The 17,651-nt window shown below is 43.3% G+C and overlaps 1 protein-coding gene and 1 pseudogene across 1 annotated transcript in view; both read right to left on the bottom strand.

Annotated features, from left to right (window-relative positions):
• LPCAT3 (lysophosphatidylcholine acyltransferase 3) overlaps window positions 1-6,850 on the bottom strand; it is a 37,061-nt gene extending 30,211 nt beyond the window's left edge. The window contains exon 1 of the mRNA XM_037514420.2: window positions 6,667-6,850. Within this exon, the coding sequence (XP_037370317.2) occupies window positions 6,667-6,817 (151 nt within the window). The 5' untranslated portion in view covers window positions 6,818-6,850. The remainder of the gene's footprint in view (window positions 1-6,666) is intronic.
• A 4,881-nt stretch (window positions 6,851-11,731) lies between these two features.
• LOC119247048 (28S ribosomal protein S7, mitochondrial-like) lies at window positions 11,732-16,212 on the bottom strand (annotated as a pseudogene).
• Window positions 16,213-17,651: the final 1,439 nt, after the last annotated feature.

Below are 17,651 nucleotides of genomic sequence, written 5' to 3'. Positions count from 1 at the left end.
AGAAATCAAGGTACAACATCCTCTGGGTTACACAAATTATAGAAAGGAAGCTATTATTGCTCCACCAAGAGAATTTCAAGTGAGCCCTAGATCTCCCAGCCCTTGACTTCAGTTGGGAAAATAGCAAAACACACATCCACATACCCTACTTAAAAACTCTAAGCTTAAAAAGGATAGTTTGCTTAGAACAGCTTTCTCTGGCAGCTTGTACCCAGGACACTTAATTTTTGTTAAAGCTACAAATCACAATTCATTAACTGTGTTAAGAAATGTGAGCTGATCCATGAAGGAAATGTTCCATTGTTCAAGGTGGCCGATGAAAGACAGAAGAGGAAATATGGAACTATTAATCCTATAATTTATGAAAGAAATTCCTCTATATTTAACCGCATCAAAAGTGTGAAGCAGATGGTGTAGGTAATGATGATAGTTATGATAATATACACAATAATGATATGGTGATAGTACTCTTAAAATGACACTAATCCCGAGATTTAGTAATAGTAAGATCTGAAGAATAACAAGAAATGCTGGTAAATGGGGACATCTAGGACATAAAGAAGCTGAGAGAAAAGAATGAAAAAAGAAACAAAAAGAAAACCAAAAATATGAGAGATTTTTGTCACTGCCAAAATCATAGATTATAATAACATTTCAAAAAGTTTCAGGTATTATATGGTTACCAAGTGTTCAAAACAGATACGGGTCTTCCCTGCTATCCCAAAGTCAACATTTCTATTTGGGATGATTTGGTAGGTTATTGGGTCTAGGAAACTATTACCTATTAATGTATATGGAAAAAATTCAGGGCATTCCAGATCCAAAATATAACATACTGAATCATCCCACACAAGGACAGTCTACTTTTGCATAGTGAGGGAAACCTGTAACTGAAGAACTAAGTTAAGTCTGCAATCCTCAAACTTCAGTGTGATCAGCATCACCTGGTGGGCCTGTTAAAACTCGGGGCTCAATGCACAGTGTTTCTCATTCTGTAGGTATGGGGTAAACCTGAGAATTTGCATTTCCAACACATTCCCAGAGATACTAATGCTGCTGGTCCTAAGACTTCACTTTGAATCTCCTTAGAACAGAAGAAGATGTATATTTGTTGAGAGAGAAGGTGGTGGTGGGTGTGGTGTAGTAATAAACACTGAAAGGGGAGATTTTATACTTGTAAAACACAAACAATGCTGTAAACCAACATTACCCCAATAAAACAGACAGATTTAATATCAGACGGTGTGGACTGAATTTTTTTGTTAATAAACTTGTGCACATAATTTCATGGTCCCAAAGGTTTCTTGCTTCAGCAAAGAAATTGTTCTATTTGACATTAAAGTTAATTTAAAACATGAAGTTTTGTACAAAGTAAGATACTGGGGTATTGGATAAAAAGTAGTTGGAAAAATACTGTTAAAGAAATCTAAAACAGGAAGCTTTAGATTATGATGAAACTTGTGGCACTGAATTAAAATGAAAAGTCTAAAAATACAGACCATTGAATTTTGGAATTAGAAGAGATCTTGAAAGTCATTTAGGACAATCCTCTTATAGTAGTAGAAATTTTGGATCCCGCTTGGTCAGAAGTCCCGTTTTTGAGTTAATACCGTTTAATTTCCATCCAACTTGGCTTTGGTCTCTTTATATTGTAATTTCAATGCCACTGAAGAAAGCTTCTTGCACTGAATAAATGGACAGAGTTCTGAAGAGCTGATGCTGACTTTCATCCAAACGGAACTAACTGCAGGGTCTTCTTTGATTTTAAAGGTTGCTAACCTCAGTGCCACTCATTCTGAATCTCTGAAGAGAGAAGCCTTATCCTCAAGTGCAATTTTTGATCAAACTAACAACCAAGTCACAATCATGGCCAAGATGAGAGGAGACACTCATACTAAGCAGGCCAGCCATCTGTTCCCTTTGGCCAGCTCCAGCTTTGCAACTGAGAGGTGTCTCATATGCTGATTACATCTTGGCTTGACCATGTAGAACGAAAAGAAAAAAGGATACCAAGGGCATTTATCCTTTCCACTCAGGCAACACTTCTCCCAATCCTGATGTGGTAAAGAGCAAGGACTCCAGAGTTGGGCAGTAACGGGTGTAAGCTCAGGCAAGTTACTTAACTTTTGTAGCCCTATCTTTGTTTCCTATCTGCATAAGGGAGATGCTAAGAGCACTGTAATTATCTAATGCATAACTGGCAGCTTTAGGTGAGGATATTGCCTGTTGAACGCTTAGGACAACTTTTGGTATGCAGCAGATCCTTAACAAATATCAGTTATTATCATTATCAATAAGGGTAGCAATACTCAACCAACATGAATTGGATTCTCTTCCCTCTGAAGAAGTGTTTCCATGGCATTTTATCCCCTCTTAAAACTGTATCTTTCACCCAGCTTCTCTCTTGAGCTCAAGACAAGGCTTCCCAGCTCTCAAGGCACATGAAAGCACCCTGGGAACTTAAAGCAAATCCAGAGCCAGACCATGACCTGGTGCTGAACAGTATGTGACTCTCCTCTTGACCTCTCTGCTTTTGTTTTTTTTTAATAAAATTTTTTTTTAAAGATATATTTATTTATTTATACAAGCACTGGGTACAGTCAGAAGCGTGGGAGGGTGAGAGAATTCACCAGAGCCAGAGGGGGGAGCAGAGCAGGCAGAAGGACCGAAGACACTGCTGGGGGGAGCAGCGGGTGGCAGGGGAGGTCTGCAGAGCAGGCAGAAGGACCGAAGACACTGCTGGGGGGAGCAGCGGGTGGCAGGGGAGGTCTGCGCGCCATGCGGGACCCTCCTCCAGTGGCCAGGGAGCAGCCGGGGATTGAACCTGCGCTGCAGAGGCTGCGGGCAGCTTCGCAACCCAGCGCTCAACCGCTGCGCCACTGGGGAGGCCCGACCTCTCTACTTTTGTGGAAGAAACCATCGCCTTTCTAGTGACCCAGGTGGAAGGACTGAATCTCTTATTTTTAATTACTTCTTCATCCTCCATTTCATCAGTTGCCAAGGCATTCACTCACACATGCTCTTATTTACCAAATATTTAGTGAGCCTTTTCCCAGGTACTGTGTTGAATTTGGGTTACACTGTGGTGAACAAAAATGACACGTTTCTGCCCTTAGCTACAAAGAAGTCATTACAAACCAGGATCTATATTGTGAAGGAAATTTTGGTCAGCATGAGAGTACAACAGGGGCAATCACTTAAAATGAAAGTCAGGAGAGAACACTTAGGTGAAGGACAAATTGAAGTGAGACCTGAAAGCTGAACAGGAGTCTTTCAGGTGTGGAACAAGTGATGCACATTGAAGGCCGCGGGATCAGCTGGTAGGAAAGCTCCCAGGTAGGAAAGGGCTTAATGCCTTTTCTGAGGAACTGGAAGAAGTGACTAAAAGGTTGTGAACTTGCTGGAGATGAGCTGGAGCAGCAGGCGGGTGCTTATCAGCCATGCATGGAAGCCCCCGAAAAGGTTCTGAGCAGGAAAGGCACAGGATCAGACCCCTCTGTCTTTTTTGGAGAATGGACTAGAGGGGCAAGAACAGAATTAGAGACCAGTCAGGAAGACTACTCGGGAGCTTCTGGAGACAGAAGATCAGTGGCTGTGGGGATGGAGAAAGATGGTGTATCTGAGACACAAGAGGTAATGTTGATAGCATGTGGTGACTGGGATGTGGGGAGAGGGTGAAACAGAGGTGACAAGGCTGATTCTTGGCATGAGCAGTGGGGCAGACTGAAAGAGCTTATACAATGTACCTTTTGAAAGACTCTATATTCCTAAAATATTTACATGAGATCTCTGCTTTTCCCTCTTAGTACAACCAACTTGCCTCCAAGTCATTAAAACTATTTAGCTAGTTAGTTTCTTCTCATTGGTCTCCCTACCTCTCGTCTATGCTCACCTCAAATAACCCTACACTGTATTATCTTCCCCATACAGCTGCAGTCACATTATTCCCCGTGGAAAACCTCAATGACTCCCTAAACACCTACTTAATTAAATACACACTCCTTACCTTGCTTTCAAGGCTCCACAGCTTTCTCTCCTACCACTTTTCTACTTATGTCCTGGTAGTCAAATTGGGGCTACTTCCTGTTTCTCCAATGTGTCACCAGAATCCTACCTCAGTGCCTTTGCTGATGCTATTCCTCCTGTTTCACCAGTTCAGTCTGCTGAAACCTTATTCACCTAACCAAAGTTCATTAAAAGTCCTATCTTTAAATCTCACAAGACTTCATTATTCTCTTAGGGCACTTAGATTTCTCTGCCTTTTATTGTGGTTGTTAGAGAACTTATCTCATGCCCATTCCCTACCCCCTCATCAACCATAATGCTTCTCAGCACACCGGCCTATTACTCATATCGCACTATCACCCTGGTGCTGGCAGGGTCAAGCACAGTGCTTCATGTACAGTAGGTACATTTTTTTGACTTTATTTGGTATAATTCATGTTATTAATTATGCTAAGGAGTGATGAGACCCAGGTGGTTGAAGAGGAGATGTTTTCCACCAGCACCAGGACCCAGCAAAATTCACCTCTGGCCAAACTCTGTGCAACCATATTCAAAACACACACACACACCCCTTTTAATAGTCTCCTGGCTGCTCAAAGTACTCCAATGCAGTTCTCATAAGCTTATTCTTTCCTTGAAATATTGAATATTAAAAATTATAGCCTCTGATTCTAGATTTTTCAGACTACTTGATAAAACCATTAATGAGTCATGAAATCATTTCAGTGGGTAATAAACAATACTAAAAAATTAAATAGAAAAATTAAATAGAAAATAGACTGTAGTAAGAATGAGTAATGTTTCCTAAATTTTTATTTTGAATGTATTTATACACGTGTGTGTACTGGATCATGACGTAAAATATATTTCTTACCATGGATCCCAGTTAAAAATTTGAAAGCTATTTCTTTCACACTCTGTGGCCCACCCCAAGATCAGCACACAGAACTCAAGGAAAGTAAAAGGTTAAGAAAACGAGCCTGACTATTAAAAGTTACTACTCCCACTGTAATATGCGAATGTCTGCTATATCTAATGCTTCTCTCAGGATTATCTGCATTTAGGTGCTTTTAACTCAAATTAATTTCAAATCAACCATGAGTCTCCTATTTAATGAATATAAACATACTTAATTGTCAGTTACAATCCCAACAAATAATTGGTTCAGAAAGGGGGAGGAAGGAGTAGGAAGTTCAAAGCTGGTGTCGTGCAAAGAACCCTAACTGGGATGTTGATAAATTTGGGTTAGATCTGGGTGAGAGAGGAAGCCACGTAACCTAAAATTTTACAATTCTACATGGGCAGGAAAAGGTGACCTTTATTTGGAAGACAGGAAGATCATCTTGGTTCGATACATAATAGGCAAATAACAATGCTATTAGCCCAGGTTGTTTAAATATGAATTAATGCTTCTCCCATTATCTAGATCCGGTTAACACCCTTCAGAGCTATTATATGTCCAAGTCTCCACTGAGTTCTGGATAAAATCCAGACTGCTCTCTGGCATTTCAGGCTTCTCACATCTGCCTAACTTTATTTCAACTTCTTCTGGTTCAGATCTCTAGCCCTCTGCCCTGGCCCCAGTCCTGTTTGTTTAATTCTTCCCCACCCCAACTCTCCTAGTTAAAGTCCCATAACCTTCACAAAACCTTCCAACTACTCAAATATTTATGTATCAGACCTTGACCTTTGAATTCCTATAGCAATCCTATGAGATAGGCATTACTGTACAGTTTCACAGATAAGCAAATCGAGGCCCAGAGGGGTTAAATTGCTTTTCCCAGCAAGGGTCCTACAATTTGTAAGTGGCAGCAGGGCTGGGTCTAATTTGTTTGCTTCTCAAGTCCACGCTTTTTTTTTTTCCTCATTGGGTCATGCTGCTTCCATATATTAAAAAACCATGGAGTCAGGATGCAGTAAAAATGCCTATAAAGCAGTTATAATACAGCTTATTATGACATAAATTCAGATCACCACTTCCTCTGAAGCATATGAATAATAAGTGCTTGGGGTAGCAAGGATAGTTTTTAAGGAGGTTGTCAGTCCTGTTGTCTAACCCTAGCATTTAAATATAATCCAGGGGAAATGACAGGTGGGTGGTTAAAGTGTGTGTGTGTGTGTGTGTGTGTGTGTGTGTTGGGGGGGTTAGAATATGGTATAAGAAGAGAATTTAGAAACGGGACAGAAAAGCGATGAAGGTGTAATGTAAGCAGGTGATATAGAGGCTCAGAATATGGAAACATGAGCTAAAGGGCGCTGATTTCTAAGTTAGGGGGCCTTATCTATGCCTAACGCTAAGTGCGAGCATGAGAGGGGCTGATGTCAGTAACCCATTACACATGGACAGAGAGTAGAACCAAAGGGAGGGACAAATAAGGACAGGTCGTGGGGACACTGGGTAGACCATGGCATAATGAGGGGGTGATGGCGCCAAGTGAGGGTAGAGCAAGGGTCGAAGAGAGAGGCGAAGAGGTTCAGAGGGCACAACGCCCCCCGACTTCAGCCACGACTTGTCTCCCTCTCAATAGCTGGCTGGTGTCCTTAGGGTTCACATCCGCACCCCACAAAGCCCTCCGGCGTGGCTCAGGGAAGGGAGGGAGGTCGAGTCCCCACTCCCCGGGGACTCCGCGAGGGGGCGGAGGGAGGCAGGAGGGTCCTTACCGAGGAAGATGGAGATGATGAGCCGCAGCGCCTGTTCTGACGCGCCCAGGGACGTCGCCAACTTGTTAAGGCTCAGGTCCTCGAAACCCCACCGCAGCACCCTCGAAAGCTCCGCCACCGTCCCCACGTCCCCCTCAGTTGCGGACGCCATCTTAGCTCCGGGCGCCCCTCAGGGACCCCCCCAGCTCCGCGCGCCCCGAATGTGGGCACAACACTGTAGCTTCACCCCCAATTCCGGCCCGGAGCCCGCCCACGGCGTGCGCATTGGCTGCAGACCCGCCCAGAGGCGCCAGGCTCGCTGGTTATTGGTCAGTCCGCCCAGGGGCGGGGCCTAACGCCGCAAGGTAGGTAGGGGGCGGGTCTAAAGGTTTGTAAGGAGAAAGTGACTCCCGCCGAGAACCCTCGCGGGGCGGGGCGGGGGCGGGGCTTGGAATCGGGAACTAGAGTTGCGATTGGCTAGGTCTGAAGCCGGCGGCGCGGTGATTGTACGGCGCTGTTCCAACTGCTGAGGGGCGGAGTCGGGGAGGGCAGGAGTCCGGCCGGCTGGTGCGCCGCCTTCCCATTGGCTGAGACCCGAGCAGGCGAGAGTCGGGGCGGTGGGGAGGGCGTCACCCGACCGCGAGGTTACTCTCGGTCGCCGGCGCGCTGGGGTTACTGGGGCATGTAACGGAGAGGCGGGAATCCTGCTGCAACCTCTCGAGCGCCTCCTAACCGTACCTCCAGGGCGGTTCTTAAACCGTTACACACGCCGTCTTCACCCCAAGGATCTCAGGAGAGCCCAGCGCCCCAGATCACGACTTGATTGTTCTTTTCATTTCATGCATCTCCTGTCCAGAGAATTTGCTGTGTTAAAATGTTACTGTCCCATGACAGGCGATGCAATTAAGACATGAGGATTTCATACCTGCTCATTTCATACCTGCTCATTTTATTAAATACTGAATAAGTTTTGCCACTAGGTAATAGAGGCTCATGGTGACAGTTCAAACACTACAGGAACATACAGCAGAACATGAAAGTCCTTTATTTTTCCAAGCTGCCTCTCTGTCCTCCTACAGGTAACCGCTTTTCAGTTACACGAACACAACTGTGTTGAACACTAACATGTGCCAGGAACTGTACTGGCCTCTAGGGAAGAGAATGATGAGCCTAAAGCCTTGGAATGAGGATGATGCTGTCACGTAATAGCATTAATGCATGTGTCACTGCAAGTGAGGTAAGTGCAAGCGAGGTAAGGAAAGAAACAAGGTTCTCTGAGAGTAGAACACTGAATTTCTTGCAATGATTGGAATTGCACTGTAAAGTGCAATTCAGCTTCTACTTTTATAGCACTTTACAGTTTAGAAAACACATATCCATATTATTTCACTTAATTTGGCTCTGAAACAGAATATTTACTATTCCGGATCCTTTTACAGACCCAGAGACTTGGAGAATGAATGAAAGAATGAAAGAATTTGCTAAGTTCCTTTCCAGTATGTGGCAGATGAAATTCAAACCTAAGCCTGATAACTTTTATCTCCCTTTCCCCTTTTTTTGGGGGCAAAAATTTATAAAATATGAAATACAAATATTCAGGAAAGAATAATATAACTTCCTCTAGGTTAAGAAACAAACTAGATATGGGCCTCCCCTGTGGCGCAGTGGGTTGAGCGCAGCGCGGTGAGGCTGTCTGCAGCCTCTGCAGCGTGTGTTCGATTCCCAGCCGTACCCGCTGCTCCCCTCAGCAGTGTATTTTGGTTGTCTGCCTGTTCTGCTCCCCGCTATGTCTCTGGTGAATCCTCTCACCCTCCTGCACCTCTGGCCTGTACCCCAGCTCTTGTATAAAAATAAATAAATAAATCTTAAAAAAAAAAAAGGTTTAAGAAAAAGAAACAAACAAGATATACATAGTTGAAAAGCCTGGTACATCCCTCCCTGAGGTCATTTTCCTCCTGCCTTTACAGAGATCACTACTTTGCTGAGTCTGGTATTTATCTTTCCCGTGCCTATTTTTATACTTCACATACTGTGTATACCAGAAACAAGATAGAGAATAGTTTTGCATGCTTTTAAACTTTATATTGATGTTACAGTAAACATATCATTAGGCAACATGTTTTTATTCTGAATATCTTTACTGCTATTTATTGATTCATTTATTTTAATTGTGATGTAATATTGCATTGTATGACTATGCCACAATTTGTTTTTCATGGTCATCTTGAGGAATACTTAGGTTATTTTCTATCACTTTTTGTGTTGATTTATTACAAATGTTCCTGCAGTGGATATAGTCTATTTTAAATAACAGTGAGAGTTTCTCTAGGATTGTGACACCAAAATTCTTAGAATAATTAACACATTGTTATCCAATACACACACAATATTGTACACGATTCAACAAATGCATATACTACACACGTACGCACACACTATACAATGCCACATTATGTGTATATTCTCTGATCATGTCTATTCTGTTTTAATTCATTGTAGAAACTACTCATCAGGATCCACTAATTGATTTCACTACTTACTAGTAGCTCATGATCCTCAATTTAGAAAATACTCCTCTATGGTTTGTAATGTGGAGAGCAAAGAAAATTCCCCCATGTCCCTCTGGATTCTTCTCAGGCTACTTAGACAATCAAATCAACATCAGGGAGATTAGCAGGAGGAAAAAAAATCTAATTTAATTAGGTATGTATGTTGAATCTACATAGATGTGGCTTCCAAACCCAATGGGCAAAATGCGTGTATATAACCTGAGCTAAGGAATGGGAGATGCTCTGTTAACTAGATACTGACCCTGCCATTTAGATAGGTTTCTCCAGCAGAAAGGTTGTTTTTGGTAAAAATCCTAATTTGGGGTAACACCTCCAATTTCTATCAATCTGGGTACTTAAAAGAGTGTTAAAAATTTATTATGAACCCTCAAGTAATCTCAGTTTGAAATAATCCACATACCTATAATGACACTTATTGGAGAGACCTAGCTGAGCATCCTGGGATACCTAGTCTTCAGTAAACAGGAGGGAAATTAAGGGTTGTAGGGTGTGCATAGTGTTGGGGAGAGATGGATATCCCCTCTTCTCCTCCTGGTTCTTAAGGTAGTCAAATTAGCATCACAGATTGACAAGAGGAAAAAAAAATCCAAAAAGTTTAATAATAACATGTATCCCTGCTGTATTCACAGGAGACACTTAATAAAACAGTAACTCTCCAAAATGGTTAAGTCATATCCTTAAATAACTTCAGGAAGATGAAGGATGTTGGGGAAGGGATAAGAAGTGGAAGGTAAGTTCTGGGAAGTTTCTAGGAAAGGCACAGTAAACAAGGCTTTGAGTGTGATGCAGAATTCAGTTGCTGCCTTCTCCAATGCATAGAGTTAAAGAGATTTGCCCTGCCAGTCTTCCCAAAGAAGGAGATACCCTTACAAATAGAGATTTTCATTTATACATGGAAATGCTTGCAAAAGGGCAACCTCCACTCAGCTTTCAGAGACCCTCTTTATGAAAATAATCTTTGATATGGTATTTTCCTGCTTAAGAAGAATATTTTGGGGTTGCAAATTTTATTCCATATAATACCTTCACTTTTACTATATTTTGCCTAATGAAATGTTTGGCTAGATGTTATTTAAAATTCCTGACATTTCCAACTTGTGGACTAAGTGAAACATATCTGTTAAAGCATCTAGTCAGCTAGACCCTATTTAAAAAATGTAGATAGTCAGTTTCTGTTATACTGGAGCAAGAAAATTAAGTGAGTTTAGTAAAGAAGCAGGAGTGAGGATTCGAACCAGGGAAGCTGTCCAGATTATACTCTGATAACTGTTTTCCAATAAATAAAAGTTTGAATTTACTTAATATATGTGGACCAGTAAGTCATTAAGAATATGGATATGTGGATGCTAGCTTAAGGACAGAGGAAGGCAAATGCTGGAGTTTTATCACTTCCTGGATTCCTAAAGACAACACTGGAGGAGCAAAGGCTAGGTATCCCTAGTTAAAATCTTATTTTTCTGGCTCCTTGGTCATCAGTGTGAGTTGAAAGACTGGTTTTTGCCTTCAGGAAGCAGACTCCTGCATAGGCTACAGGCTGGAACCTGCTCTGTCTAAGTCTATGCAGATGGCTTTGCTCACTTGCCTGCTAAATTGAGGTGGGGGTGAGAGGGGTGGGGGGTCTCCCAGAAAGTTTTACCATATGTTCAGCCATGGTTGTCCCTTCTTGCACCTCTGAGAGAAGGGTGAGGATGGGACAGAAGCGTGGGTCCTTGTTGACACAACAGGTCCTGTTTTCCTTTCCCCTCAGGTATTTGGTTGGCCACATTCCCTTCATTCTTCCATGGGTCAATGTACTACCTTTTTCTCTAGGAATATTGTGGCAATTTTTCAGAGAAACCAGGCAACACTCAGAGAAGGGAGAGAAGGGGATTTAGTTGTCACACTAGCGGGCTCGGTGGGATAGCTCCTAGCAGGAATGGTAAGGTTTTATAGTTTTTATGCAGAAGCCTGCTATGCTTGAGCTACAGCTGGTAGTGTGGGATATGTGGGAGTTTATCAGGAACTTTTCATATTGTCTGAGTAGGGGTTCATGGTAACCTTGACCGTTATTGTGGGCAAGTTGTTCAGCAGCTCTTAGCAACTTCCCTTTTCAGGAACGCTAGTGATAAATCGGAGAAGAGAAGATTAAGATGATATGGCTTCTTGTTAGTGGGCAGAATAAGGGGCAACTCAGGGACCCCTAAACTTTGCAGTCTCTACATAGGTTCTGTCATCTGCCACATAAAGACAAAACATGGTGTGTAAGAGTATGGAAAAGGGTTTCCATGTAATGACAAGAGGTTCTTTCCAGGAGATGGCACTGCTGGGGGGTGTTATAGTCCCCACAGAACAATGAGGAGGAATCAGAAGGTTGGATGGGACCTGAGTTTCCCGGGGGGTGTCTGAGTTGATGTGTTCTGTTCCCTTTTTGCAGGGAGATGAATTTTGAGTCCCCAGAAAGGACTAATGAGCAATAACATGCCTCTCCATCCTTCTTTGAGAACCTCCTGACCTTAAAAATGAACTTTATCTTTAGCCCACAGTGGTGGTAGCTCACCTTATTTCTTACAGCAGAGTGCCCTGGACACCCCCTGGAATCTTGTCCCTCTCTCTACACCCAGCGGCAGTGGACCAGTGCACGGTTGGACTCCACCATCTTGTGTGTATCATGTTTCCTCTTGCTCACAATACTTGGGTAGTGCTACAGCTTCCCCACCATCACAGTCCATTGGTGTTTCTTTCTGCATCCAGCAATAATTCACTTCAAAGTCAGGAAGTGAGGACTGGTGGGCTCGTGGCACAAGGAACTGGTAAAAATGACCACCTTTGAGAATGTACCAGCACATCACAGGCTCACAGTTTTCTAGTGCTTGGTAGAGGACAGTGCAGGGGTTGTGTTCCATAGTTGCCTGTAGCTCTGCAAAAGCAGCGTGGGCGCTTCTCAAATTGCTTCCTTTCTCAAGTCTGTGTCAGGAGGGATGTGGCCAGGACTGTGTTTCCTCCTTTCCTCAGCATATTGGTGAATTTACTGATAACTGGGTCTTCAAACACAGAGCTTGTTTTTGTGGCTGAAACAGCTTTGCTAACTGAGTCATCCTGGGCTCCCCCAAACGCTTCTCCTCAGTCAGTTCTGCCAAAGGCTTGAGGGGATATTCCACGTTTATCTGGGGATCCTTGTATTCAGGACCATAGTGACTCTGCCTCAGCTGGGTTAGCCCTGGAAGTTGTAAGCCAGTACTCCGCTAACCCAGTACCAGCCTCACCAGCCTCCTGCAGCTGCACTGGGAATGGCCATCTTGGCAGGCCATGAGGACCCCTTGAATGAAAAAACAAAACCAAACCTGAAGATCTTCTTAGAAGAAGAGTTGTGAGGAGTGTGAAACAAAACAAAGTGTGTATTTGAGATCAAGACCAGAGTCCCATACCTGAGTATTTCTCTGGAAAGACAACACAAATTGAGTTGGGTGGTGGGCAAGGTTGCTTAGCTTTCTGTGGAAATCAGGGAGTAGTGGGCATTCTTTGAACAATGGTGGGCCTGACTCAGAGATGCTGGGAGAACTCAGAAGTTATTTTCTTCAGGGAATCTTCCTGAACTCTTTCCTCATCCAAATCTGAGGTAAGAATCCTTTTATGCCCTCTTTTATATCTCATTTCTGCTGTTCCACTTACCTCTGGCTGAATAATGAAATCACCCCAACACTTAGTGACTTAAAACAATGCCAATGATTTTGTTAATGGGAAAATGGTCTAAAAACTGCCCCTAGGTCAGAACCTCTCTCACTGGTTTTGGGTTCAACCACCTGCCACCACAAATTCAAACAAAAGGGCCTTTCTTGAAGCAGAAAAGGAAAAAAAACAATTTATTATAACCAACAGAGTAGAGGGGGAGGGAGAGGTCCAGTCACCAATAGATAGTGGGAGGTGGAGTTGCAGCTACAGGAGCCGGCAGGGTGTGGCAAAGGCCTGTACTGGTGAGGTCATGGGCTTCTCTTGTACTAGGGTGTGGTGGGGGTGGAAGGCTTACTGTCCAGAAGGACAGCTGCCTTCTGTGGCAGCTCCAAAGAAAAAGAGGGTGAGCCCACGTGTGTTCCTCCCAATTAAAGTCTCCCCAGAAGGAGGCTTGGCTTTGCCTCTTTCCAGCAGCCTCCCTGCTCAGGACGTCAGAGGTGGAGTTCAGGCCATGGCACTGTGTGGGCATCATTCCCTCTGGCTTGGGCAGTGCCAAATTTTAGGGGCAGAGTTTGACCCCTCGTCCTGAGGGGAGAGGCTGGGCGTGGTTTGTGCCCAGCCTGGGAGAACAACCTTGCTACCCTAGGCTGCTTAAACAAACGTTCCCTCTTTATTATGGTCCTGAGTAGGATGTCTCATGAAGGTGCAGTCAGATGGGGCTGGGAGTCATCTTGAAACCTTTCTCACTCACAAGCTCGGTGTTGGGTTTGATACTGATTGACAACTGCAACCACAGGGAGCTCAGCCAAACACCTCTTCATGACCTCTCCACATGGCCTGGTCTTCCCCACAGCATGGTATCTGGTTTTCTAGAGTGGGTGTCTTGTGAGGAGTAGGTGGGTACAGGATTGTTACAGGGCAACCCTAGGGGAAATAGGGGTGACCCGAGTTGTGAGTCCTCACCCACATGCTTAAGAGCTCAGGACGAGACACAAAAGCAGACATGCTGAGAGAAATTAAAAGTTTTTTTTTTTTTAACAAGGGGAATGAGAAAAAAGGAGAACAGAGAGAGAGAGAAAGAGAAAGAGCTGGACACCAGGGTGCAAACTGAAGCTGAAAAAACAAGAGTGAGAGCATGCATGTCTTTATTTTTAAGTCAAGCATGGTCACTTTATACCACCCCTCATTCTCTGCAGACCTCCTCCTTACTCAGAAAGTCAGGTTCCTGGCATGCTGGGATTTATAATAATTGGCACTTGAAGTCTCTTTGGCTTGGGGATGGAGGTGGAGCTCGTTCAGAACATCATTCACTGGCTGGGATTTGCTACTTCCTTTTCCTCCAACAGGATGGATTTTTCTAAGCTAGACTGGAAGTCACGCACAGTCAATTCCACAGTACTATTGTTGGAGCGATCATAGCCCTCAGCCACATCAAGCAGGAGGGGACATAGGAATGCCAAAGAATTTTGAAGCATGTTTAAGAACCACTGCATCTGCTATCCGAGAACTTTTGCACATTTTCCTTGTTCTTCTCTCCAGTTAGGAAGCAAGTTCCTTTGGAGGCACTGGGCATTTTTATTTATGTTTGGGTCCCTAGCACATAGTGGACATTCAACAAAGAGATGTTTGTTGGATGGATGGATGAATTAGCATAGTGATATTGGAGGTATCAATAAACTGTCGTTAGAGAAAGGATGTTCTGTTGTGAGGAGTAAAATATTTGGAGGAGTCACCTTCTGCAATCAAATGCTGAAGGCATTAAAATTTAAAAAAATGTGCTTATAGTGTCATTAAGCAAGATTGATTTTTCAGATTGTGTAGGATAGATTTAGGGATGATGAGGGAGAAGGAAGAGGAAAAAACAATCCAGATGGGATATAATGAGACTCCGACTTGGAGTAGAGGAGTGGATGTGAAAGACATGGGAAGAATCAACAGGTTTCAGCAAAGATCAGGGGCAGGGGAGAGGAGGAATTAAAGATAATCAAGATCTAGAAACTTGATGACCAGAGGAAAAGGTAGGGAGGGTTATGAACAGAAAAGGGGAAGTCAGAGTAGGACTACGGTCGAACGTTGGCCATTCGAGTTCAATTTCAGATCTCAGCTCTTCCCTGCGGGCTTGCTGAGTTCCCCTTGACCAGAGGCAGTATTCCTTGCCTTTGCACTCTCAAGTCTGTTGTATTTTGTCATGCTGCTTAACCTACTCTGCCTCATATGACTGATGACTCTGACCCTATCATCTTTGCATCCCACATAGTAGCTAGTAAAGTGCTTTGTATTTTATAAGCTGTAAGTACATTTACATTTAATTATGCAATTTGGGTGAGTAATAGAGCTGCCCCCAAAGCTGACTTTGGCTTTCTTGCTGTCTCAGTCCATTTGGGTTATAAAACAAGATAGCACAGATTGGGTAGTTTATAAACAACAGAAATAGGGCCTCCCTGGTGGCCTGCGGGTTAAGTCTCAGCACTATGCCCAATATCTCCTGAGTTCCATCTCTGGCCAGGGAGCTAACTCACATATGGTGCAGCAGACACATGACCCCCTCAGCAGTGTATTGTAGTAAATCCCCCTGTTCTGCTTCCTACTCTGTCTCTGATGAATCTTCTCACCCCCCCAGCACTTCTGGCCTATACCCTAGTTCTTCTATACACACACACACACACACACACACACACACACACACACACACACACCCCCACAGTAACACTTAAAAAAAGCTATTGAATAAATGACGTAATTAAAAAAATAAACAACAGAACTATCTCACTGTTCTGGACACTGGAAGTCCGAGATCAGGGCGCTGACACGGTTGGGTGAAGGCTCTTGTCTGGGTCAGAGATCTCTCATTGTACCCTCAGATGGCCAGAGGGGCTAGGGAGCTCTGTTGGATGTCTCTTATAAGTACATTAATCTCATTCATGAGGGCGCCACCCTCACAATCTACTCACTGCCCAAAGGCCCCACCTTCTAACACCATCACGTTAGGTATCAGGATTTCTAACACCTAAGCAGGGAGGTGTATTTTGGGGGGGACAAATATATTCAGATCGTAGAAGTTACCCCTTCTCTACTTTTCCTTTTATTTATTCCCTCCTGCCCACTTTCACTTTATTTCTTCTGCTATAGTTACAATTTTTTCTTATTATCTTTCTTTATCATAAATACATCAGTAGACTTCACTGTTTAGTTTTACTGAACAATAGACGAAATGGTAATTTAGCAAGTTATACGTAGCTGTAGCTTAGATCTAGGATGACTCAATAATTACCCAGCGATCCTGTATGTTGTAGGGGTGGGCTTCTCCTGCTTGCTCTGATGTTTCCTCATAAGAAGTGGAGTTCTGCATGGGCCACAGAGCCAAGGGAAGTTTTAGCTTTAATTTGTGAGTGCAACACTGGCAAATTCCATTCTATGTTTTGGACTAAAAAGGAGACTTGAAAGTATGACCTTGAATTCAAGTGACTTATTTACAGGCTTGAGAGTGGAAAATTCTCAAGTAATTACAGAGTGGGTTTCAAGGTGACAAACTTATTGTAGGGAGGCTTGCTGGCATTGTCTTTGCCTGGAAGTTACCCTAATTTGTTTTTACCCAAATTTGTCTTACCCAAATTTGTTTAAATTTGAATTTAAAAGTGTAAGAAAAACTGGACACTTGGCAGAGGGAGTGATCTTTATCTAGGTGCCAGTCTGCAGGGCATTCAGTTGCAATTTCAGTTCAAGAATCTACTGGGGGTGCTTTTTCCAGCTGAACAAACATGGGGAGAAGGTCTCAGTTGCTGCATTAAAAATCCACTGGGGTTGGGGGGTAGCCACTGAAACAGGATTGAAGACATCTGCCCTCTTTTCATTGTATAGGATGGGCTCTTGATAGAGCTCACCTACCAAGGTAGTGCTGGGTGCCAGACACTTGGGGCTCACTGGGGGAAGCAGAAATGAAAGAATTCAGCATATGTTCAGTACAGAATGACCGTTTTTTAGATGATTTCTTCAAGTTGGGCCAAGTTCACAAGATATGGATTCTGAACAGTTGGCATAAACTGACTAGAATCAAGGGGAGGTCAAAAATGAAGATTTTTCTGGGCCTCCCTGATGGCACAAGGGGTTAAGACGCAGACTATGAAGCTATCTGCAGCCTCTGTAGCATGAATTCAATCCCTGGCCAGGGAGCTACCTGCATGGCACAGCAGACCTTTCCTGTCACACCTGTTCTGTTCCCCACTCTGTCTCTGGTGAATCCTCTCACACCCCAAACTTCTGGCCTATACCCCAGTTCTTGTATGCATAAATACAGCTTTACAAAAAAAAAATGAAGATTTTTCTACTAAACTCATACAGTTAAAGTTATTCTTCACTCTTTGGCATAAGTACTGGGTTTTGGAAATAAAATTGTAATTTTCCCCAGGTTTTTGATTTAAGATATAGGGACAGCTTCTCCTCTAAAATTTGTGGTTGTGGCATTGCAGTTTTCTTGTGTCTTCTGAACTGTGGACTTTTCAACACTGAGTGCAGGGAAGGTTTGCCTCCAATGAAGTACTGTCTTAGTTTTGCAAGAACAAATTCCTTCCAACCCAGTCTGTGACTGGGAAAGAACTACATCTCTGCTCAGACTTTGGAAACACTGTAACTAAGACTGGTCCCACTACAAATTAGGATTGATGGTTATGTGGCTTTAACTTAAAAACTTTGGACTTTATCTTTTATGTGTAATGTCTTTGGAATTTAATTTGCCATGAAATTTGAACTTCAGTTTTGGAGTTTGATAATTTTTTTAATTGTTCAAATTAG

The sequence above is a fragment of the Talpa occidentalis genome, unplaced genomic scaffold (assembly GCF_014898055.3).
Source record: "Talpa occidentalis isolate TD23 unplaced genomic scaffold, MPIMG_talOcc4v2.1 talOcc4.16, whole genome shotgun sequence".
NCBI lineage: Eukaryota > Metazoa > Chordata > Mammalia > Eulipotyphla > Talpidae > Talpa > Talpa occidentalis.
Note: the sequence above shows the minus strand (reverse complement) of the source record. Positions and strands in the feature narration are given on the sequence as shown.